Below are 26,046 nucleotides of genomic sequence, written 5' to 3' on the forward strand. Positions count from 1 at the left end.
TTGATCAAAGTGGTGGGATCAGGCCCACTTTGTTCCAAACTGATTAAGTTGAAGTACTTTTTCCCATCTAATTAAATAGAAAGAACACATACCAAGTTTCATGCAACAGCCTAAAAAGCCACTGTTGGTAGATTAATCTCATTTGGTAGCTGTGATATTGGGTTGTTGGGTAACCCGGATCTTGAGACATGATTTAGGCAGCACCATTAAGTTTGTGGACATTTTGGGTTTCAGCAATGTTTGTCATGCCATGGAAGAATATAGCTTTATTTTACTATCATTACTGTGGGCAGTTAAGACACCTGAGGGAGCAGAGAAGAATTCAAGCACTAGTTATCCGAATGTCTGCCCTAAGCAGGAAAGACTTGATGCTAATCAAGGACCAGAAACTTTACCTATCCACCATTTTTCACAAATAGTCCTTATTCTTCAGCAATTGAAAAAAAAAATGCAGCACTGTGTGTAGCTTGCAGCTTTTTAGAGACAGAACATTTAGTCTACACTGAGATTCTTCAAGGGGATTTTGGACTCCAAGTTAATGGTGTTCTATATAAATACTTAAAGATTTATGCACTAACATTTTTATATTCCTTGTAGACTTGGTCATATTTTCTCAGGTTCTTCACTGTATTGTAGATATTAGGGAGTTCAGGAGAAGGGTGGATGGACTCATATATTTTCGGTTTCTTCTGAAATCAGAGTATTTTGGGATACTCTGAAACAGATGTTTTGAAGAATTTGGGGGCATCAGTGCAGTTATTTGAGCCTGCGGTGTTATCAACAGTGTCAGTCCAGATTTCAGCCCTAAGAGGAACAACATCATCTTTCATCTCCTCTCCACTACTGCATGCAGATATATAGCTTCAGAACTCCCTGTACTCTTCAATAGAAGGAAAGTTATACACAAATGTCTCTGACAAGAGCCGCATTGTTCTTTTAACTTGGATGCTAGGCCTTCAGTCAATAGAACACCCTCAAAGCTATAATGAGGGGTAATATCAACAACCCTGACAGACATGAGTTTTAAATGAAGCTGAGTCATTTTAGACTGGTACTGTGTCTTTTTCCATGTGAAATCTGTCTCATCAATGTAAAACAGCAGGGAGAGATGTTAGTTGTTGGAATCCAGCACAGAAATTGTTTCAGTCATGTGATAATTTTGTCTTGCTATTTCAAATGACTTGTACATAGCTGTTGACAAAGATTTTTTTTGTGAGTGTGTCTGTTGGTCTGACCATTTTTTTTTTTTGTTTGGCTTTTTATCTGTAGCAACCCCTGACTTCTCAACTGGTTGAAGGGTGCACATGTGGGGAACTTAATGTATTATTTATGGAGTTTAAACAGCTTGTCTTTTAATAACACTGAACCTATAAGGGATACTAGAGACCAACGTGAATTGGACTCTTAAAATTAATTTAATGTTTTAATTTTTCTGTGGAGCAGAACAATATATGTAACCTAGGCCTAGACTGAAAACTGATGTTTATCTTCTGTTACTCCGATCTCACAGCAGTGCATCTTTTAAATCAATTGTTCATCATTATGTCCTCATCTAGGTCAGAAGGTGGACAGTAGTCTCTCCTTTGATAGTCACATCGCCACAGTAGTCAGGAAGTCCTTCTACGTGGCACACCTCATTATAAAAGGGTTCTCATCCAGGAAAAAAGAGGTCATTGTTCCCCTCTACTCAACACTCATTAGACCTATTATAGAGTACAATGCCCCTTTTGGAATGTACCTCACAAGATATCTGCAGCAGCTGGAAAGGCCACAGAAGTACCTCACAAAGAGGATTAATGGCCTCAAACAAATGCCCTACACTGACCGCCTCAAAAAAATTCCAGCTTTACTCCCTAGCATATCGCCTACTCCGAGATGATCTCTGCCTAACATATAAAGCTATGTCAAACCCAGAGCTGTTAGACATGCTACATCTAAAGAAATCCCAATTCCTCCGAGCTACACACTCTAGGGACCTAAACCTTGTCACCACAATAAACAGGACATGCTGGAGGGATAGATTCCTGTCCCAGAGACTTCCCATACTCTGGAACAGGCTACCCATCTATGTCAAGCAAAGTTCTTCATTAGCACTCTTCAAGAAAAATCTCGATGAGTGGATGGGAAATCGGAAATACACCCTGGGGATCACTTCCGTGTCTCTGCTTGACGGTGGCACAGGGAAAAAACTTTCTTGGGTGGCATAAGCCAGTGAACCTTGTTGGCTGGGCTTACGTAGGCCCTTGGGCCGATAGCCTAGTAACTACCTATGAACCAATGAACCTATGAACTTTATATCTCAGAGATGTCATGATTTGTTTTCAGTTCACACAACTCGGAGTGGAAGGAAAGGGTGAGTTTATTGATTATTAATACTTTTCCTATTTCTCTGAGTTAACTACAACCTCAAAGACAAAAAGTATAGAAAACAGAGGTGAGAAAGCAGAGACTCCATAATGGGGGAGTGTAAGATGCACAGCACCCCCATTTTGTCATAAGTTGTACAGTGATTTGTTAACTTTACAATTTTATGTATTTCGATATAACTACAGCAATGTTTTGATTCTAAAGTGAGAAATACCTTTAATAGCAAAATGTTCTTTTGCTGTTGGGGGGGTTGTTTAATGGTATTAGTATTAAGCTTGAGATAGAATGGGTTTACCATGGGTTAAGTTTTGTAACAGTTTAATTAGCTACTTAGCAAAGTAGAGCAGTATCTCACAGGTTGTCATATAAACTGTATATCACACAGCAGCAAGATGAAAGTTAATATCAAACACTGGCACAGATGAGTGAAGAGATTATAATATAAAGACAATCTCCTAAACATTTTAAAGAATTGCTTCTGTTGTTGTAGTAAACATTTATAGATTGGTTAGGGATAATGTAATATAAGTTAATCAGTCAAGTGGGGATCAAAGATCCTATACATTGCATAAATTAGGCATATCTGAATTGCAAGATAGAAGTGACTGATATTTAACCACCCCAAAAGAAAAGACAGGTAATACCAAGTCTTTCAGATACAGTTTATGTGAACCACTGTACTACAGTACAGAACTAGAAAGACACCAGAGGCATCACACTACTAACAATAACAAATAGAATGGTATTTGCCGACAAAGTAGTAATCTTTCCTTACATCTCTAAATCTGCTTAACTTCAGAGCTGGAGGTAACAGAAAAGTAAGGAAGTGAATAGATTAGGATAGAAATAGAAACTGTATTCAAGCGATGCTCTTCTGCAACTTGAAAACCAAACAAGCACTGTTATGTATAGATGGACAGCATTAAGATACTAATATATATGCTGTTTATCTCTAAATTTAACTCTTACGAACCTCCTGTTCCCAGTGGTAGAGAAGGTCAGGATGGCACCACTTCAGGTCACCTTATCAATGCCTACATTCTTTGCCTGTATAGACGATGCCTTGTTTACTGGATAGCATCTGTAACATGTTTAACTAATCATCAGGCTCCATAAAGGGACCATCATAATCCCCCATAGGGCACTATTATCATCCATGTGGAAGATTGTGCTTTCCCTGGCACATCATACTGAAGCTCTGTTTATCGTTAGGGATGAACTAGCCATGGACACTTAAATGATTATCTCAATGAGCAATAAGATAGACCCCTGCAAATGAACGTGTGTTTCTGAATCACTTCTCATATAATAGTAGCACTGCACCATGGTGCTAAATGCATTCCCAGTGAACGTGTGTTTCTGAATCACTTCTCATATAATGGTAGCACTGCACCATGGTGCTAAATGCATTCCCAGTGAACGTGTGTTTCTGAATCACTTCTCATATAATGGTAGCACTGCACCATGGTGCTAAACGCATTCCCAGTGAACGTGTGTTTTTGAATCACTTCTCATATAATGGTAGCACTGCACCATGGTGCTAAATGCATTCCCAGTGAATGTGTGTTTCTGAATCACTTCTCATATAATGGTAACACTGCACCATGGTACTAAATGCATTCCCAGGCAGGTATTTTTAGCATAAACATCACATTCCTTGTATAAACAGTACATGTATGTCTCGCACTGCTAAGTATGGCTAATGCAGTGCACAGAGGAAGAGAGTTAAAGACTATGGGAATATCTGGCCTGTTTTGCATACCTGCAGTAATAAATGCCCCATGTTGCCATAATATAAACCTTGATCACCAACTTACATAAGACAGCATTCAAACATGAATGGAATTTATTGCTCTTGATATAGAACTGCTGTTGGCCTATGGAGGATTAAAGACAGAAGAAAGGAGAACTGGGCTGGTAATGTATTCACTGCACTTTTGCAGTGCCTGTGTGCTGCCTGTCAGGAAAGAGGGGGAGTTCATTGTGTTCCTTCATGTGTTCTTCAGACATACAGAAGTGAGACACACACATGATAGACGTTTTAAAGGATGCACACATTTCAGTGTACATAGCTGCTGAGGCTCCCAGGTGTCTCATTTCAAAGATGCACACATGTCAGTGTACATAGGTGCAGAGGCTCCCAGGTGTCTCATTTCAAAGGATGCACACATGTCAGTGTACATAGGTGCAGAGGCTCCCAGGTGTCTCTACATATTACAAGTAAAGCCACCACATAGCCACACATCATGCGTTGTGTGTGCCTGTGGGTGGCCATGCAGATAGGAAATTGCATGGTACACATTGGCATATAGGGTACATGACTGACCTGATCCTAAATACCTGCATAGTTACAATACAGTGCACTGGGTGGAGACCCGGTAACTGCTGGTGATAACCAGGTGGATACAATGAGTGGATGTGATCATTAAAACATGCATAGTATAGCCTAGGACATATACCCAATGACTGACATGTATTGTCCACAAATGAGGTACTGGTATAGCAACCCAGGAGAGATAAACCATAACTAAGTTTTCAAGCCAGGAGAATAATGAAATTCTTCAAGCCATATGCTTATATAGCATGCATATACTAGCTAAAGGTGATGCAGACCAGCAGGTCAGAGACTAGATCTGGGAGGACATAGAGCAGTATGTGATTACCATGGGAAGCCATAACAAATCTTTACATCCAGGGCAAAGATGGGTCTCAGATATAATCGCCTATGCAAAGACTCGGGAAATAACAGTGGATAAGACCACTAAAGAGGGGAGGGGAGGCACATCACATTAAAGTTGCAGACTCACATGTAGAGATTCTTGGTGTCACTGACAGTGCAGGACATCCAAACCCTCATATCAACTAATGGCTTATGTGTGGGCACTAGCATGGCACCTATGTGTCAGTAGGGGAAACTTTGGACTAGTACTAATATTAACAGTATCATATGACACATACCTCTGCATGAATTGATGCAGATATGACTGTCAGCTGCCTGTATATTGGCCTAAGTAACCACTCTGCCAGTGCAAAAACATGCCATTGAGGTACTTGTTCCAAACTATTGCATAGAACTATTTTCCATGTGTCCCACACTGAATGTCATGGTGAGGTATTTGGAAAAATATTTCTGTGGGCTTATAGTGATGCCATATCTGTAATGCATGCACAGATTCTACTTATAGAGTGTGGAGCTCAGTGTGGCAAGTGACAGCTGACATCAGCATGACTGCTTTGAAGGACAATGATGGCAGATTACAAGTAGCAAAGTCCAATGACACAGAGGCACTGCCCTCAACACTCATGGAAGAAGGAACTCCCACATTTACAAGGACATACACCTGTTGACATACACGGGGCGTGTTGAGATAGCCAATGAATGGGTCAGTTCACTAGACTCTGACGTGCCATCCTTAGCTATGAGTCCCACACAGGGTCCTCCTGTGTTCCCAACCAGTGCAGCATCTGATTATGTGCACCGTCTCTGACAATGACATACTATCCACAGGACACTACTGTGAAGTCATGGCTCCTGGACTGTCCTTGAAATGTATGCAGCACTTGGAATCAGCCAACTGGTTACAGGTCAGTGACTAAGGCACATGCATCTGCTGTGTACACTGCTGTGGAACAGGTAGGTGTGTCTGTGGCAAGCATGAGGACATTTGCAACTACACAACTATCTGGCACAAAGAGTTGACAGTGTTACTGTTGTCATTGCCAGCAAACATCATATCTGTAGGCACATCCATGTGACTCATTGCAACTGCCCTCCATTCTCTCTCTGCAACTTGTGTGTTCAGTGGAAATGACAGGGTCTGGATGTGAGGTGGACATGCGCAGGGTGTCTGATGTCCAAGGAGAGAGACTGTTGCAGGTGTATCATTCATCTCACATGATGGCACACAGTCTGAAAACCCTTCTCTTGTTCACAGAACAGATGGCTATAACTTTTATAAACAGTAATATGATTAACTGTACTGGGAAAACCATTATTTAAAGATAAGCAGGAATGTCTGATGAACAGTGATAGCAGACCATGTACCACATAGCACAGCCCACACATAGCATTGTATGCATCAATTATACTTTGCGTGTTTTTTATAAGAAAAGAAACACTAACCTGAATGTCATAATCCATAGTTCTTAATGCGGTGTCTTTAAATGCATAGCCGTATACCATGCACAAGCCATCCATGTGGGGTGCTTAACTATTATTGCTATTTGATGATCATTAATAAAAGTAGGACCTACACTGAGAGCTGCAGTGACAGCATGGGCCACTTTACCATCAGAACAGAGCAACTTGTGCAGGATGCAACGTCCTGCATGCAGTACCTGGGTCATATTGAAAGGCACCGCTCACCCACAGAATCAACCAGGCATCTGCAATGGGCTTGTAACTTACCAAAGACTCTATCAATGATAATATGAGTTTGGGACATGAATGCATTAAAATTATCTTCAGCAGCTCCTGTAAGATTTCTCAAAGGTGTCATGGGCCATGTATCCTACAGCACTTAAACAACAGAACAAAAAGAAAAAAGAGGGAGAAAAAACAAAGGAAATGTGGTTTATTATTAAACAATGCATTTAATAATTACTTTACTAAGAATAACTAATTAGGTTATGATAATTATAATGTCCACTTACCAACAAGATGACCATGGCACATTCTACCATGCAGGAAAAGGCAGAGGAGTGAGTTAGTGTGCCAGATATAGGAATCATATGCACTGCCAGGATGCTGGATACAGACAATGGTGATGCACCCTCATGCATCGCACACACTACCTGGCATTTGATGGAATAGTAGCCATTCCTATTATGGTACTTTTCCTCACATGGCCATGATAGGGCCATAATGGCAACATGGGTGGAATGTACCACAGCAAGAACTGTAAGGATATGTGCCAGCCCAAAAGGCACTCGTAGACTTTACTAGGTCCTGAGATGACACTGGGAAATAGATGTACTGATCCACATGTGCCAAGAGTACATCCAGGAACTGCTGAAGTATCCTCAAGGTAGAAGCCTGAGAAATACCCAATGTCTTCCCAGTCTGTCTCTGAAAGGTCCTCATGGCAATTTTAGTGAGGACTATACATTCTTTTATTTCTGTAGGGTAAGAAGGTTATATAACTCCCCATTACCTATCTGTGGGCCATGCATGCTAACTAAAACCCTTACAAAATCCATGTCAACTCTGAAACTATTAAGGATTTCTTGATTATCAACATTATAATGAGTAATTATCTGCCTATATCTTTTCCTTCTTGTCCAGTAAGCACTACTGGGTGCCTGCATGTTTGGATGGCCAAGACAAGCAGCTCACCCTGAGAAGTTGAGAGCCAGAGTACTTTATTTATAAAAAAAAACAGAATGTTTACATATTTCGCACTCATATTTAACGGAATCTTTATTAACATTTATTCTATAGTTTGCACTCATAGCATCCCCACTCATTATCACAGCCACATTTTTTATTTATTTTTAAATCACAAGCTACATCACATTTTTATTTAACATAATCTCTTTAGATCATCTTTTTCAGACAAATCAAACACTTGAAAACATAACTCACGCAGTCCCCATGCCTTAGCAATATTTCCACTGAATACAAATACCGCTGTGTGTCTTCTCTGAAAAATAGTCCATAAGCCTATGGGGTCTTACCTGGCCAACAAACCATACATTCATGCATGCAAATAAATAAATAAAATACTGCATACAGCAACAAGTTTTTGTTCGTTGTGTGTCCTGAGCAAAGCATTTTCACATAGATTAGTTTAACGACTTTTTGTTTGTAACCTATGTATAACAGATTCATTTCACTAAACAATTTTTTGCCCTGCATTAGTTGAATATTATATAAGTAGTCTATAATTCCTCATGAAGCACAAAGCCTACATTTTTAATTACAGAGGTTGGTGCACAGGTTCTAAAGCAGTATGTTGTTAAATTATTTTCTTGCAGATCAGCTATGGTGCTGTTATTTCTACCCTCAGTGACAAACAGCAGTTTCCATCCTTCCTTCGAACAGTTCCAAGAGATAGCTCAGAACCTTATGCTTTGGCACAGCTCCTATGGCACTTCAAATGGAACTGGATAGGCATCATATCTTCCAACGATGACCGTGGAATACTAAGCAGTCAGGAACTGCGTAATGAATTTTTTAAACTGGGTGGATGCATTGCTTTCTTGGAAACAGTATCCTTGCATAATTCTAGAAAATCAATCCTCAGAGTAGTAGATGTGGTTAAGGCATCTTCGGCCAGTGTCATTGTTGTGTACTGTTCGGCAGAAAATTTAACACCATTCATGGAAATGGTTGCTATGCAAAAAGTTACAGGAAAAGTATGGATAAGTTCCTCAAGTTGGTCTGTGTCTTCAGATTTTTCCAGCACTGACATTCTTAAAGCATTAAATGGTAGCATAGGGATTGCATATGAAAGAGAGGAAATTCCTGGGCTTATGGAACACCTCCAGGGTCTTCATCCAGCCACATCCACAGATGATGTATTTATTCAGACTTTCTGGGAGAAGTCCTTTGGTTGCTATTGGCCTGCATCTGAAACTAAACTTCAGGGCAGTTCAAACAAAACATTTTGCACTGGTTATGAGACAATGGAGAATGTAGATGTTTCCTTGTATGATGCTCATAATTTCAGTTTTGTCTATACAGCATACAATGCAGTATATGCAGTGACCCATGCTCTGCACAACCTGTTGTCATGTCAACCAGGGAAGGGGCCTTTTGTAAACCAGTCTTGTGCTCACATCCTGCATTTTTGGCCTTGGCAGGTAATGGTATTTTTTTTTAATTTATATTAATGATAGTCATTAATAAGTAAAGATGACTCTTACATTTTTTTAAGAGTAACACGATGAGTTTGTCCACTAATAATTTCAAGATTAAATGCAGGCAGAAAAATTGAAAATGACTGTCAATATGAAAAAAACATCCTGCAGCTATCAACAAGGATTAAGGCTCTGATATTTTAGCAAGTTGCTTCCTGTAGTCAGAGCTACAGTGTATAATTCTTTTCACCTTCATTTGCCTACTGTGTGACTCTGAACAAGTGCATGTATAAGTAATTTAAATAAAAGACATTTTCACAAAAGGGAAAAATAAATCATAATACAAAACAGAACTTTGTTTGAAAAGCAGTTCTATAGCCAGCTTAGAACTTTTTACCAAAGACCAAAATAGAATATTCCCCTTCAAAGATGTATAGATAATTTAATCATGTAATACGTAATTAAATTGCATTTATATTTACATTTTTGATTTTTTTATAGGGTCAAGGGTGCATAGGTAAATACTAGGCTAACTGTCCTTGCAGGCCATTTTAAGCTTAGCCAGTTTCCCTTTTTGTTCTTGAAATAACCTATCCCCTTTAGTTATAGATTGGTCATACTCATCCCATAGTCGATACTTATATATTACCTGTAATGAGAATAAATGGATCATATGTTTGATAATGTGTATGTTTTCAATGTGAGAGTGTTTTGTTTAGCAAATGATCATGAGCATGTTTGCTCTAAAATTTTAAATTAAATCTAAATCTTTGATAGTTATACAATTAAAGAAGAAAATTGTATACTCACTGACATGTTCAAACAGTGTTTATGATAATTAGGTTGAGACTTGCAAGTAATGGTACACTGGAATGGCTCCCAGGGCAGAAGTCTATTACCCTGCCTAGGACCCAGTTTGACCATGACCCAGCTCTGTCAGCCATAGGGCAATTTATCTGTCTATTCTACTGTTATGAAAAGCAAAATAATGATTAAGTAGTAATTCATTCATTTCCATCAAATGACTGTCGAAGAATTTGGATTTAGATAGGATTTAAATTTCACAACAGATTAGATAAACTCCCAGTAGTTTTTATAAAAATTCAATTGTTATATACAAACCTTAAAGCTACTGTATCTACTATTGGGTGCCTGTTGCAAACTAGAGATTTGGGGTAGGTGACATGGATGCCTCTTGTCCCATTACTGTTTGAGATATCAACAGGATTTTTTTTTATAAATTTCCTAAACAGGCAAATTTCAGATTTAGGCATACCTATACTGCAGGAAGCTCCCCTGTTTTCCAAATGATTTGCTGCTTATTGTGTGATATGGCTGTCTCAACCAGAAAAGCTGCATCACATTTCTGGTCTTGAACAGAATGAGACCAAAACTGAAATATTCCCCCTATCAAAAGCCATGAGGACACAGATAGAGAACTCCCAGAATTGGTTTATAACAAAAGTGACATTAAAATATTACTATTTGGGGATCATTATAAGGCTCAGCAAACCACGAAAAAAGCAAATATAAAAATAACTACCAAACGCTACTGATCCAAGAAAGATGAGTTCAATGAAACTTAATGCTTCAGCTTGCAACAGCCTTCCAAGAATAAAAAACACAATTCAAAACAGTGCTTACATACAAAAAAATAAGCAATTAAGCAATCAAAAAATAATGTAATTTTTAAATGACATACTTCCAATTATATTCTTTATTGAGCCCAAAGGGCACCGAAGTACCATACTTTAAAATTAACAATGTTTCCTTCCTTGAAAGTTTTTCATTTAAACTCGTACATTTCCCTAAACATACCTTTATTTTTTCAAAATTACAACCCTGTAAATTTTCAGTATTAAAATCAAGAAAATAAATAAAATGACCACCTAATGGACTGTCCATTCTTTTATTTCTAATGTCTCTTAAATGTTCTTTTAAATAGACTTTAAAACTTCTATAAGTTTCCCCAATATAATACAGGTTACATGTGCATCTTAGGGCATAAATTATTCCTTCAGTTTTGCATGTAAAGTTTCTCTTTATAAAAAAAATCTAGATTTATTAATATAGGGAAAAAAATAACCACTTGCTTACAGATGGAACATTTATTACAAGGCATAATACCTTTATTAAGTAATATATTCCTATCTATGCTGACATCTGGTGGAGTAAAGTGGTTATGTACAAGCATATCAGACAGATTTCTAGCTCTTTTATAAGAGATTCTGATATGTCCTGGTAAAATATGCCTCAAATCCATATCTCTCAAAACCATGTGCCAAAGTTTTCGTACGTTTTCCACAATATGCTCAGAAATCACAATAAAAGTAGTGACAAAGTAAATTTCATTTTTATTATCTTCATAAGAAGAAGTTCTGCCCTCAATACTAGTTATTACCCTTTTATCTGACCCCCCTATACCTACTACTTATATAAGGGGAAATACCCCATCTGTCACCCATCGTCTGATGCTGTCTCATTTCCATAATTTTTAATTTTGCCTCCATAAGTTGATTAACATTATAGCGTCTCTTATTAAATATTTTTTCAGCCTCCAATATTTCCTTAGTAAATACATTATCCATACTGCACAGTCTATAAATTCGCAAAAAAATCATTATACAGTAGTACATACAACAAATGTGTAGGATGACAACTACTACCATATAAAAATTGATTTCTTTGGTCAAATTTCCTATGTAAACTAGTCTCCAAACCATTTAGATCAATATCCAAAAACTTCACCCGGGGACCTATTTGAATCCCATCAAATATTATTAGATTGTAAGTCATTTTTCAAATGTCTGGGCATCCCCTTGTTGCTCCTCACATAAAAAAAATTAAATCATCTATAAATTGGAAGTACACTACCTGTGACTAATAGAAACTGTGGGGGTAAATAAAATCCTCCTCAAATTTGGCCATCACAAGTTTGGCAGACATGGGGGCAAAAGGTGCCCCCATAGTTGTCCCTTGCAGCTGGAGAAAAATCTCCCCATTAAATGTAAATGAATTATTCTTGAGGCAAAAAAGAACTAAAACAATAAGGACATGAGACATGGGAGAATGACCCAAAAAGTAAAATAAAGCTGCTACACCTAAATTATGCTTGATGTTAGTGTACAGACTTTTAACATCCTTACAAAGCCAGAATGTTGTACTATTTTATGTTATGTCCCTAATTTTGTTGAGAAAATCCTGACTATCCCTGATGTAAGAAGGAATACCAAATATATATTTTTTCAAATATTCATGCAAAAAAATGCAAATATTTTTCAAAAAATACTTTTCTGCTGAGACAATAGGTCTACCGCTTAAGTTATCCAGGCCTTTGTGTGTTTTAGGTAAGCAGTAAAACACTGCTATACTAGAATTTTCAACATTACATATTTTAATTAATATCATTGGCACTGAAATATCCCAGCTGTAGTCCCTTCTGAAGTAACAGATGATATTCATCTATACACTCATTATATTTAGAAATATTGCATTTCTCATAAATGTCCTCATTATTGAGGTGAGCATAACACATATGAAGATATTGAGTATAATGCATAATAACTATTTGGTTCCTCTTATCAGACTGTTTCACCACAAATTTTTTAACTTTACAAAAAAGGAAGGGGACTGATTAAGGTGTTTACCTTACAGACGCAAGGTGCAGGGTTTAATTCTCACTTGCGGTAATTGGCTAGGCTTAAAATGGCACACAAGGGCAGTTAGTCTAGTACTAAACTATGAACCTATGAGCAGAAAAAGCCAACCATGGCTGCTTAGTCAAATTATAACACACATCAGATTTGTCATTAATGCACTTTGAACAGAATTGTTCAACCTCAACATTCAAGGTAGCAGTATTACTTTGTATAATATTATTAGTAAAAGGTGGAATAAACTGACTCTTAACAGGAATAGTACTAGTATTAAAATTACTGTAGGCATTTATTTCACATACAGAAGCATCATCTATCAAAACGTTATCCTCCGTAGAATAGCAAGAATGAAATGGATCATCAGAACTCTCATTAATATCATGTAAAACATCATTGTTACATTCTTTAAAATAATCTATTAAATGTAATTTCCTACTAAGTAGGAAAATTTCACTCTTTAATACGTGTAACCTGGTTATTAATGTGGGTATAAATTTAAGTCCCAAATTAAGCACAGAAAGTACAATGTCAGGGACTTCTCATTTAGATAAATTTAACACTAAAGAGTCTTTAGGAAAGTCATACCTGTTAGTTCCAGCATGTTCTCTTATTATTGGAACCCTTCGAGTTTCTTTTGTGCTGTTTATATTGTCCCCAGTCATTACAGCCACGTTTTTTTTTTATTGTTATTGTGGAGTTTGGTGTTATTAGGGCTCTGAAAATGCCTATTAAACTCTGCAGTATTTTGGGCTTGTGGTAAAGCTGGAAATTGTTCATTTACACCAGCAGCCCCCATACTAGATTTCGCCTCCTCTGAGGACACAAATGACACTGAAGTGGAAACGGAAGTGCTATTATAACTTTGGTCCTTCCCCCTTCCAGAGGAAGACCTATCAAATTTACGTTTCCACAGGAATGCGTTATCCAAATTATAATCCTTAATATCTCTGTTAATTTTATTACTTTTGCTTTCCACTTACTCCCCTCTTCAAAACCAGCTAGTCTGGCATTCATATCACGGAGCATATCATCTAATTTACCAGACGACAAATTTTTTTGTAACTCCACACTCACCAGCATAATCTCTTCTTTCAACCTTTGTTTCTTAAGGTGTTCCCTATCTATTAAGATATGAACCCATATAGTAGAGCATCAGTGTGCAGCCTCAATCCACCTTTTACGGAAAATAACATCATCAGGGTTCCCCCCATCAAACGATGTAGCAGGTGTTTTAAAGGCTCTCAAACCCCTAAGGGTAATATTGAATTCAATATAATGCTGTAAGCACAAAACATTATTATGGGTGCTACTTTACTTAAACTTTATCCCTTAAGTTGTAAGTTAATGCAGGCAATGAAGCCACAGCAGAAGAACCCACTGTTGAAAAGGGATTGTTGCAGTGACGATTTCACTAACCCACAAAGTGATCCCATACATTAGCTGAAGACAAGTCATCTACATCCATGTTGCTACCAGAATAATGAGCAGTTATTCCTTCATAATTTCTCAAACTCCTCTCATTATATTGAAACACATACTGCTCAATCAGTTTTTGGGAAACATCAGGTTGGTCATTTCTAAAAACTTGAGGTATGTTGTTAGCAGGGTCAGTAGCCAAGAAAACATCAAACCATGAAAAAAGCAAATATAAAAATAACTACCAAAAGGCAACTGATCCAAAAAAGATGAGTTTAATAAAACCTATATACTGGGGAAAAAATATATTGGGGAAACCTATAGAAGTTTTAAAGTGCATTTCCAAGAACATTTAAAATACATTAGAAATAAAAGAACAGACAGTCCATTTGGTAGTCAGTTTATTTCTTTTCATGATTCTAATACTGAAGATTTACAGGATTGTATTTTGGAAAAAGTAGAGGTATGTTTAGCAGAATGTAGAAGTTGAAAGGAAAAACTTTTCAGGAAGGAAACATTGTTAAATTTAAATAATGGTACTTTGGAGCCCTTTGGGCTCAATAATGAATGTAACTAAAAATATGTAATTTAATAATTACATAATTGTTTGATTGTTTAGTTGCTTGTTTTTTGTATATAAGGACTGTTTTGAAATGTGTGTTTTACTCTTGGTAGGCTTTTGCAAGCCAAGGTGCTAAGTTTTATTAAACTCGTCTTTCTTGGATCAGTAGTCTTCTGGCAGTTATCAGTTGGTCTGATGAAGTCTAAGCTACAGGTTGACGAAAACGCATGTATTGGATTTTAAAAGCGTTTACTGACTCTGTGATCTAGTTTTGGATTTTTTGATTTTTCATTAAAGTGCGGTTTGTGTGCGCTACTTCCAGCTTCTTTTGTTTATCCTTCTGGCAGTTATCATTATAAGGCTAACCCATGTGTCATTAATACCAATGCCAAACCTTTAATAGGTGACTTAAGCTGTAAAATCTTGAGATGGAAAAAGAAAATATTCCAATTCCTTACTAAAGTACAAATAATAACAATTAATCTTCTCCCTAAGCTCTTATTTTGCTTCTACACCTACCTCACTTCCACAAATCCAAGTATTTGACTTAAGTTCCAAACACTGAATTCTAGGATGCATCTCATTCCACAAAAAATCAGAAAGCAAAGGAAAAATCTTACCCTACACTTGAGATATTGAGGGGTGGGACTAGACTTTGGTGATACCATAACATGGTTGCTAAAAGTCAATCTATAACAGCATGCTTGCATCCAAGACCTATGTGGGGGGTTCCCTTAGAACTATGATTATCAAGGAAGTATGAGAACAAGGGGTGACATCCCAAAACTCCAATTTTGGGGAACAATGAACAGTGGAAAAATTGGTGAAAGTGAAAGGTTGGAAATGGGATATCTACAAAAAGGGGAGGATGTACAATAAAGCCAAATATAGATGTTCTCTAATTTTCAAGTAGATTCTAGGCCAATATTTTGAAAATGTTGGGCCAAAAGAGGCACACAGTTTATAAAAGATGTATGGAATGTGATCAATAGCATAATGTTAGACTATAATGTAATAAAAGAAGATCGCCAAGGTCAGCAATTTAAATGGTAGCGGTATTTGTAAGCAAGAATAACGTTACAGGTTTAAAAATTTCAAGAGCCAATAGAAAGAAACTAAATGTATTAGAAAGGGCAGATTAATAAGGAAAAATGTAAAGGAGAACTTAAAATGGGGTGAATACGATAAACAATATTATAATCAGGTTGTGGTTAAAAGGAATGAGATGTTAAATATACAGACTGAAAAAAAGTATGGGTAGAAATATGAAGTTTCATACAACAAAAAAGAGTGCCAGCCACATTGCAATGTACTATGCTCAAACATATACATATGTGGCAACACTTCCCACTGAGATTACTTAAGAGGGTTGGTATATAGAGTCAAACTGTTGGAGAGATTCAGCTACAGAAGCGGATTATTTTCATATAGTATGAGAATGCCCATACACTAAAGCAATGAGTGATGCAGTAATTGAAGCAACCAGATGGGCAATAAGAATTTGTTTGTCATATAGAGAAGATAGAAGCTTCTGGATTTTGGGCTTAGCTTTCCCAAAGCAGAATATGGATAGGACAATCTGACTGCAGGTCAGGACAGGAAACCCATCTTAAATGGCTTCATATTTAAGGTATGGAAGTTACCCCAGTTGAATGACAGTTGAAATCTTTTCAGTTCACGTCTTTGCTCAACGTGCTCACCAGTCGGTGTGGGTCAGAAAGATCACCAGTGGGTGTGGGTCAGAAAGAGTGGCAGGAACATTGGTCAGGATTCTTAACAGTGATCTAAAACTAAACTAAATGGATAAGATAAGACACCAAGCAGTTAAGCCTTGGACCTATATATTTGAACTGCTTCTTACTGAAATTGGTACACCTCGTTTGCTGTAGCATAGACTAGATCCAGGCCTGCTGAATCTAGCTTTGTTTGTATAACTTGAGCACTAATCCAGGCATTCTTTAAAGTATTCAGTTGTATTTATTACTGCTGGTAGTAACTTGATTAAAGTGTAGCTATCATTTCTAAGTCTTTTGGATTAAGCACTTGGGCTTCAGACCAGTTGTTTTACATTAGGAAGGTTTGTGGCCTGCACTGTGGTGGCAGGACAGGTAGCTTACATCCTTCTAAGTTGGGAACTGCTGATTGAGAGCTCAGTGTCTGTTATTCTAAAAGTGTATTAGTTCTGGTTTAAGCACTTGGGCTTCAGGCCAGTTATTTTACGTTAAGAAGGATTGCGGTCTGCACTCTTGTGAGAGGAGAGGCTGGACTCTGCCCTTCTGAGCAGGGAATTTCTGGTTAGAGGCTTATAGTGCCTGCATATTCTAACTGTTTCTTACTGAAATTGGTACACCTTGTTTGCTGTAGCATAGACTAGATCCAGGCCTGCTGAATCTAGCTTTATTTGTATGCTTGTTGTTTGTTTATTTCCTGAAACGCTAATTCCACCTAAAACGCGCCTTTTAGCACTTCTGTGGATCCCTAGTGTCATCTGCTTTGCTTACTATACTTATTTCCTTGATTCCCTGGACAGAACGTTACTGTTTGTCGTTTTGCATTTAAGTTACCTGTAACACATTGCATTTAAGTTACCTGGCACTTGCTCACTAAAGCAATTATATAAGTCAGCTCTAAAAATTAAAAGCACTACACCCTCACAAACTCCCCTTGAGTACCTTGTTCCCCATTGGCCCTTTTTTCAATTATAAAGGAATTCCCAATACTATTCTAGCATGTCCAAAGGTCAGTTGTCAATCTCCTCTCCGGTCCAGCTGGTGAATCTGGGAATCTTGAGGCAATGTTACAACTGCCTCATGTACACAGACAACCCTCTCCTCCTCCCAACAAATTCCAACACATGTGAGAGATGCAACCATATAGCCAAACTGGAGGCTAAGCTCTCTCAACTCAGTACTGGCGTAACCAGTCAGGAGGAGAAGGAAACCACACTCACTACAATTCCAGTCTCACATAGACCTACCACGACAACAAACCAAACACATAAACACACAAAACATACTCGAGGCTCTAAATAAAAATCTGCCTAAGCAGCAGAGACCTCCAAAGCAGACACCCAAGCAACCGCTACCCCAAAACAAAACACGTGCAACACATAGCTCACAAAGCCAGTGTGCCGAACAGTCACAGCCCTTAAGGCTAAACAACACACCTGATGCACTTGTAATAGGTGACTCTATCGTCAGGCACACTGACGTCCCGCTCACCAGGCTGAACAAGGAGAAGGTCACGGTGAGCTGCCTGTCGGGCGCTAGGATCCGCCACATAACACAAGCACTCAGGTCACTCCAAGGCAAGTACAAATATGACTCAGTCATTGTCCATGCTGGTGTGAATGACCTGAGACGTACCTCCCTGGGCTACATGAAAAGAGACATAGTGGAGCTCTCTGAGCATGTAGCCCAGGCCGGTATGACCCTGACCTTGAGTAGCATCTTACCTTCACCAAGAATGATGCCACAATATGAAGACAAGATGATCAATTTCAACAATTGGCTTAAGTGTTGGTGTCATTCAAAGGGGATCCAATGCCTGTCAGCCTGGGATGACATGCTCGACAAACCCACTAGGACGGCTTGCACCTGTCACCCTTGGGCTTTGGATATTGGCAAAGGCTCTTGCTACCCCATAGTGCCTTTTTAGGCAAGGCTCAAAAGACAAACCCACCTCCATAGGTATCACAAGGGATAAGAAACTAAGAGTAATGCTACTCAACACCAGAAGTCTAAACCTCAAGATGCATGCACTCGAAACTCTCCTTAGCATGGAGAACATCGATATCTGTGCAGTAACAGAAACCTGGTTCAAGGCTGCACCCCAGCACTACCAGGTTATACCTCATACCATGCTTTTCCCAAGACTTGGACCGAACCACAAAAGGAGGGGGAGTATCAATATTTGTCAAAGATACCCACACCTCCAGGTTGGTGGCACAGCACGAAGCATCAGAGAATATCCATGTGCAACTAACTCTGGGTAAAACTGCCTTCCAGTTTATAGCCTGCTACAGACCACCCTCCCAAACACAGGAACCCCACTTGGCCTTCCTGAGAATACTGGAAAATATGAAGGTCTCTCCAAACACCATTATATTGGGCGACTTCAACTACCCAAACATAGACTGGGAGCATTACTCTAGCTCCAACACCCTAGCCCAAAAGTTCCTAGAATTTATAAACTCAAATGCTATGGAACAACTTGTTACCACTCCCACAAGAGGGGAAAACATACTGGACCTGATCATCACCAACATGGGGACACTATGCTCCAGACCAGAAGTGTATCCCTCACTGGTAAGATCAGACCATAAACTAATCTCACTGGATATTCACATCCCGACCACAGTCCCTGCCCAGAAAACCAAAGTGAAAAACTTCTCTAAAGCAAATTTCACACGCCTCAAAACCGAGGCGAAATCCTACAAAGCGCCCGGGCCTGTGGAAAATATGTCCCAGGGCGCAGAATCCTTTATAAACGCATTCTATGAACACCTTCAGGAATGCATGGATCATGCAATCCCAAATAAAACCAAGACCCAATCCTCCAAAGGCAGACGTCCTGTCTGGTGGACCCCAGCCATAAACAAACTATACAATAGAAGGAGGAAGCTACTACATGATAGAGCAAAATCCCAAAAAGGGAAGGCATCTCTGATCAGTATTAGCAAAAACTACGCACTCATAAAATCGTCTAAGACCAGCTTAAAATTGCACAGGACACTAAGGATAATCACAAGGCTTTCTTTAGTTATGTTAGGAACCTGGGTGGGAATTCCCAGATATGCTCAGAATTAGTCCAAAATGACAAAAATACACCGAGCCCACAGACATTGCCAACATCCTAGCTGACAGGTTCAGTGCAAACTTCTCCCTCTCCCCACCAAAAGGACAAATATCTATCCCAACAGAGTGCTGCCCCTGACATGTCAGATGCTCAGGTAAGAGCCGCCTCTCCAAAGCAAAAACACAGCATCAATGGGACCAGATGGTGTCTCCATGAACTCCAAGAAGAGCTAAACCCAAACATAAAACTACTGTTCAATCTTAGCCTTACTACAGGATATGTACCCAAAGAGTGGCGTACAGCAACAGTGGTCCCTCTCCACAAAGGTGGTGCCTCAACGGATCCTGGAAACTATCGCCCATAAGCCTGACTAGCTTGGTCTGCAAAGCTATGGAAAGGATCATCATGGACCTCATAAATAAAGATATTGGGGACCTACAGACACTGGATCCTACCCAGTTTGGCTTTGTTAAGGGCAGATCCTGCCTCTTAAACCTGGTCGATTTCTTTGAAACAGTCACCAAGGCCATTGACGAGGGGAAGGTGGTCCACACAGCCTACCTGGACCTGGCATTATATATAAGCTCACCAGCTTAAATATAAACCCCTATGTCACTAGATGGGTTGCAAACTGGCTCAAGGACAGAACCCACATGGTTAGAATTGCTGGAGCCATGTCAGACTCCAAACCAGTTACAAGTGGCATCCCACAAGGCTCAGTCCTGGGACCTCTCTTGTTCGGTATATATTTCTCGGCAGTACAGGCCAACACGGAAGGACTGTGGCTGACCAAGTATGACTGCAAACTGGGCGCCATAATCAACTCTCCAGCCGACACAAGCATCCTCCAAAAGGGCCTCATAGAAACAGACAACTGGTGCCAGAGCCATGGCCTCAAGCTAAAAGTGTATAGTCATCCCCTTTGGCAAAAACAAAGTGCCCACAAATTACCACATAGGTGGTAATCCATTAAGTCATTAGGGACCTGGGGACCCAAGTTGATAGCAATCTCTCATTTGACAACCACGTGGCCAAAGTGGTTAGAAAACATTTTATATAGCTCACCTAATCATGAAGGGATTCACATCTAGATCAGGGAGGTCATCGTATTCTTTACTCATCCCTCATCAGGCCCATAATTGAGTACAATGCCCTTTTGGGATGTACCTTACCAGACACCTGCAGCAACTGGAAAGACCCCAAAAGTACCTCACCAAGAGGATCAAAGGGCTCAAACAGATGCCATATGCTGCCCGGTTAAAGAAACTCCAGCTCTACTCAGTGGCATACCGCCTGCTCAGAGGCGATCTGTGCCTGACATATAAAGCCATGTCCAACCCGAATTAATGGACATGCTGCACCTCAGAAAATCCAAATCCCATCGAGCTGAGACTTGAACCTCAGCACTGAAATAAATAGGACATGCTGGAGGGACAGATTCATAACCCAGAGGCTCCCTTCACTCTGGAATAAAATCCCAGTCCAGGTTAGGCAGAGTCCCACATTGACTCTCTTCAAGAGGAATCTTGATGAGTGGATGGGAGATCGTAGTTTACCCCGGCTATCACTTCTGTGTCACTGTTAGACAATGGCACAGTATACTAACCTCAAAAAAAGGCATAACAAAATTAATTTAAAATGGGTGCCAAACACACTCTGGCTAGGCTTATAAATGCCCTAGGGCAGATAGCCTAGTATGAACCTATGAACCTATGAACCTATGAACCTCCCTTTGAATATACACAGATCAGCACAATATAGTTAGAAGTAATGCTAGAAATACAGCATAATTTTGAAGAAAGTCCTGGATGGACGAAAGAAAGGTGGATGTCATAAATGAGAGCCAGATATTTAGAGCATTGCTTAACACTCGCAATGTCCACTAGATTGCATAAATCTAAATGATGGAAGGTGTAAAAGAGCACTCCCTCCTTGTACTGTGATGTAATTAGCAGGATGAATATTTTTTACTGCAATTCTAATTCTATATAATCAATGTGGAAGAGGAACATTATTAGCATTATGTTAATGGGTTTGTGGATGAAGGTGGGGGATTTAAGGAAACCATAATATAGAAAATGTAATTGTTTTTATTGCAAGTTTTACTTTAAAACAGAATATCACATTGGTAAACCTAAGGACACGTATGAAATGATGGAGTCAGCTGTTATTTGAGACTGAAATATTTAAAGTTAGTCAAAGAAGAATAATACTGTTGAAAAAAATAAATTAGATAAAATTGATATACCTGAATGTGTCATTTCCTTTCATCACTTCTGATCCTAGGATCTCCTATGTAGCAGCTTAGTTTCTAGTGCCTGTTTTCCTTTGCATTACAATGAAGGTTTATAGAAAAAGTTGCATAACAGAGCATTTCATTTTTGATCCAAGTAAAGAGTTCCTTTCTTCTTTTTTTTTTCATTTTTGTATACTTTGCTTCCTGTTTCTTAGTAACTTTTACTATTTAACCTTTTATGATTGAAATCTGCCTTTCACATCCCATCATTCTCATGACTGCTTTTGTTCCAGTGCATCTCAAAATAAAATTAAGAAATGTCTTATCACTGTTTTCTGTATCTTTGTATCTAGCTGTTCCATTACATAAAAAATGTCCAGTTTTCAAACAAAGTCGGTGATGACGTGTTTTTTGATGAGAATGGTGACCCTCCAATTATATATAACTTTCTTAACTGGCAGATGTTTTCTGATGGAAGTAGTACATACAAGAAAGTTGGTGTATTTGATTCACGAGCACCTCCTGGATATGAACTCAGCATTAATGAAAGTGCCATCTTGTGGTTTGGAGGATACAATTGGGTAATTTTTAAATTTTTTTTAAGCTTATATACAGATGACCAATCCTAAAAATCAGGTTCATCAAAACATTTAGCTTATCAGTAGGTATGAACCGCTTGATCCATCATGTATTCTCCACACTGACAGATCTGTTTCAGAGTCTGGAGGCCAGTATACTGTTGCTTTAAGTCCCTCTACATTTGCTTTATGTCTGCCTTGCACATTTTATAATTTTATCATTATCATTCTAATCTAGGCTACTGTTAACTTTTTCTCTACATTTAAATTGTATTTATGTCTTACTGTACAGATCTTGGTTTATCTAGCATTCTCTTTGTCAACTTCTCTGATGTCTTCTTTGTCTATACAGTAGCGAAATCTCCAGATATATATTAACACTTTCAGTAAGCCCCTGTACAGAAAAGAAGGAATGTATCACCTTTCCATACAATAGACTTCACAAACTGATCCAAATATCACTCATATCATACTTATTGAAATCTTACACTGATATCAAAGTATCAGGTTATAGCGATTACAGTCACAGTGTTAGCAAGGTCAGCTTAAGAACAACTCTAGACAGGAAATCATCTAAGAGATATTAATTATTGCAAAATGACTTATTCAGCTGAAGTTTAATGCTGAGCAGATTTGGAGATTTCTTAATCTTGGTAGGGAGAGGTTTATATACAGTGCTTATTCTAAAACAACTTAAGATGTGCCTAAGTGTACATAGTTCACCGTAGTGTTTTCGTAAGTATTGTTAAATGAAAATAACAATGATGACCATGTAGCAACCAATATCGAATGTATTGTACTTTCTGTATGTAAGAGTTTAGAATGAACACTTGTGGCCAGGATTCATACACAGCTTGTGTGGTATGCATTGTGCACTTGTGCCAGAACTGGCCACGCACAGACAAACAGTGGTGGTTTATGATTCCATGCTGCACTACAGTGGTACTTACATAGGTATCTCAAATATGCAACAGAACTATATGCAAACAACTCCGTAATGGCATGCAGATGAAGTCAGAATGATATTCACATATATGCTATTTGAGCATAGTCATCATTCATAGTCTTATGTACAGGAAATTGTGAAGCTGTCTGTACCACAGTATAAAATGAGGATTTTGCTACTGTACATAGCAATAATGGAGAGTCACAGCCTTCATTTCCCAACAGCATACTGTAATCAGTGGGGCTGCCAGTACAAGCTGGTTTGTATGATGTACCATCCAGCAACAATGCAAAACAGATCCATCTGTGATGTGCCACAGTTTTGCCCATCTATGCATCATTTGTATCAATATGCTTTGAAATATTCATCTCAGAATCAGGCTATATAATAATGGCATCATCCCCATTTGGCATATATTCAACTGGTTAACTGTTACATAGACTATAACATGGCGAAGTGTTTCTAACTGGATCTGGTTGCAAGAACATTAACGAATTTATTTTGCTTCCAAACTTTTGTGACAAAGTACAGCTGGCTGCCTATGCTCATTTCTGACAAGTAGTAACTTGCAGCTCATGCCTGAGACTTGTTTATTTAGGTGCATTGTGATACTTTGTAGCTACAAACAGTTAAGAAATCACATTGTACTCATGATACATTTTGTTCCACGTAAAATTAGCACAAGTTTCAGAAGATATTCAGGAGAACGTTAGTCTCTGTTGGTACATGATGAAGGGTGAATGCATTACACATGAAGAAGTGTACAGCAAACGTCTACGCAATCTCCTCCATGACCACTTCAGACAGTGCCTGGGCCCCTGTGAAGGTGCACTCCAAAAGGTAGATGCCTGGTACCCAGATGAGGAGTTGACCGCAGCTATAGACATCACCAGAAGAGGAGAATGGCACAGCCATCATTATAATGACCTGCAGGGTAGACTCCCTGATGATTTCTATGCATGAGAAGCAGAAGTTAGGAAGCAATACCTCAGTGGCATGCAAGTGTACAGTATGTTTGACACATTTTATAACATAGCTCATTTTAACCCTACTTTTACTATCTCTTCTTCCCGCCATTATTTTTATTTCTTTTTATTTATTTGTTGTAATTTGTTAACCAGGTTGGGCCAACTGAGCCAAAGGCACATTTTCAGTGGAGACCAATGGAGAAAAGCTCCAATTACAATTACAGACATGCAAAAACAGTAATTAAGACAATGACTAAAAATTACAATAGCAATATTATCACAAACATTTACATAAAATGAAATCAACAAAAGCAATATAGTTATATAAAACTTTCAAAAAATCCAATCCAATAGTGTCAGGATAATCCCTGAGTAGGAATATTTTTAGAACCTGATTGTAGATATACTGTAAAGAAGAGCAAGAAAGAAAGACGGATAAAAAGAGAGAAAAACTTACAATAATCAAAAGTAGAATTTAGGAAAAAATCAGTTAGAGTTCAGGTTGGAGTTGGCAAGGACTTAAGAAGGTTGTGTTTGAGTTGTAGTTTGAAATGGAATTTATGGGGATACTTCTTATTTTAAGTGGAAGGGAATTCCATTAGACAGAACATCTGCTCAAAGAAAAGAAAGTAAATGCAATTGCTGCAGAGACAAGGGTTATACAGAGGAATACTACTAGTTAACATCCACTAGAATGCTAGTTCCTTTATAAAATCTGCAGGTTCAGTCCATTTGATACTATATTAGGACAATATGTATGATGTAAATATAGTTATCCGCACTTTTTATTTTGTACAATCATGCAGCATTCACAAGCTAATTCCTAGTCTATTACAAAGTGGCATTGTGAGCTGTGCAATATACTATTATGTACCCTTCTGAGTTTATCATAAAGTTTAAATGTTCTGTATTGTATATTTAACCATTATTAATGTATGCATTCCTGTAAATGTTTTGTGTTTCACTTATTCTTTCTTCTACCCTGGCAAGTGCCTTAAGTTGCATAACTGTTTTTTTTTCTTCTTCTTCTTTGTATTCCTAAGAGCATATCTAACTTGTTATATTATTGTTTTTGCCACTAAGGTCTGGATTGTGGTAGAAATGGGTACCTAGACTAATTCGCTTACCCAGTTACAAAGATTGAATACATAAATCAATACATACATACATACATGAATATATATATATATATATATATAGAGAGAGAGAGAGAGAGAGAGATGATCTATTTATAACCCAGGCTCTAACCTAGGCTCTACCAGTATATGAATCACCTGCAAGTAAGTGTCATATAAGTTAAAAATAATATAGTATCATTTTTCAGACCATCAAAGCAAGATGAGTCCTCTAGCATGCCCTTCCTACTGGCTGTTTTTGTGGCATTATTTCTTGTGCTCCTGTGCGCCGAGTGATTTTAAGCACTATTTCTTCTCCTTCATGAATACTTTCATCCCTTTTGTATCTACTGAAATTAAAATAAATTGTACTTTAGTTTTAATACTTGTCTTTTTTCACTTCCTTTATACTCTACTCCTGAACTACCAACATTACTGTCTAATGAGTTGCTGAAAGAAATGGCTAGCAGTATAATTAATGTCGCCATTCCACCTTTTATAGCTCTGGGATGATTTTTATCAGGTCATATTTATCTTTCTATATTTATTATGTATAATATATTTTTAGGGGGACTACCTGCCCACAGCCTCTTTCCTCATTTTC

At 38.3% G+C, this 26,046-nt stretch overlaps 1 protein-coding gene across 1 annotated transcript in view; it reads left to right on the forward strand.

The window, feature by feature from the left end:
* The window catches only part of LOC122806385 (extracellular calcium-sensing receptor-like), a 103,221-nt gene that overhangs the window by 41,431 nt on the left and 35,744 nt on the right, over positions 1-26,046 (forward strand). Inside the window, exons 2-3 of the mRNA XM_044076745.1 lie at positions 8,344-9,171; positions 22,189-22,416. Of these exons, the coding sequence (XP_043932680.1) occupies positions 8,344-9,171; positions 22,189-22,416 (1,056 nt within the window). The remainder of the gene's footprint in view (positions 1-8,343; positions 9,172-22,188; positions 22,417-26,046) is intronic.

This window comes from Protopterus annectens, chromosome 7.part0 (genome assembly GCF_019279795.1).
Source record: "Protopterus annectens isolate FY-2018-M chromosome 7.part0, PAN1.0, whole genome shotgun sequence".
Taxonomy (NCBI): Eukaryota; Metazoa; Chordata; order Ceratodontiformes; family Protopteridae; genus Protopterus; species Protopterus annectens.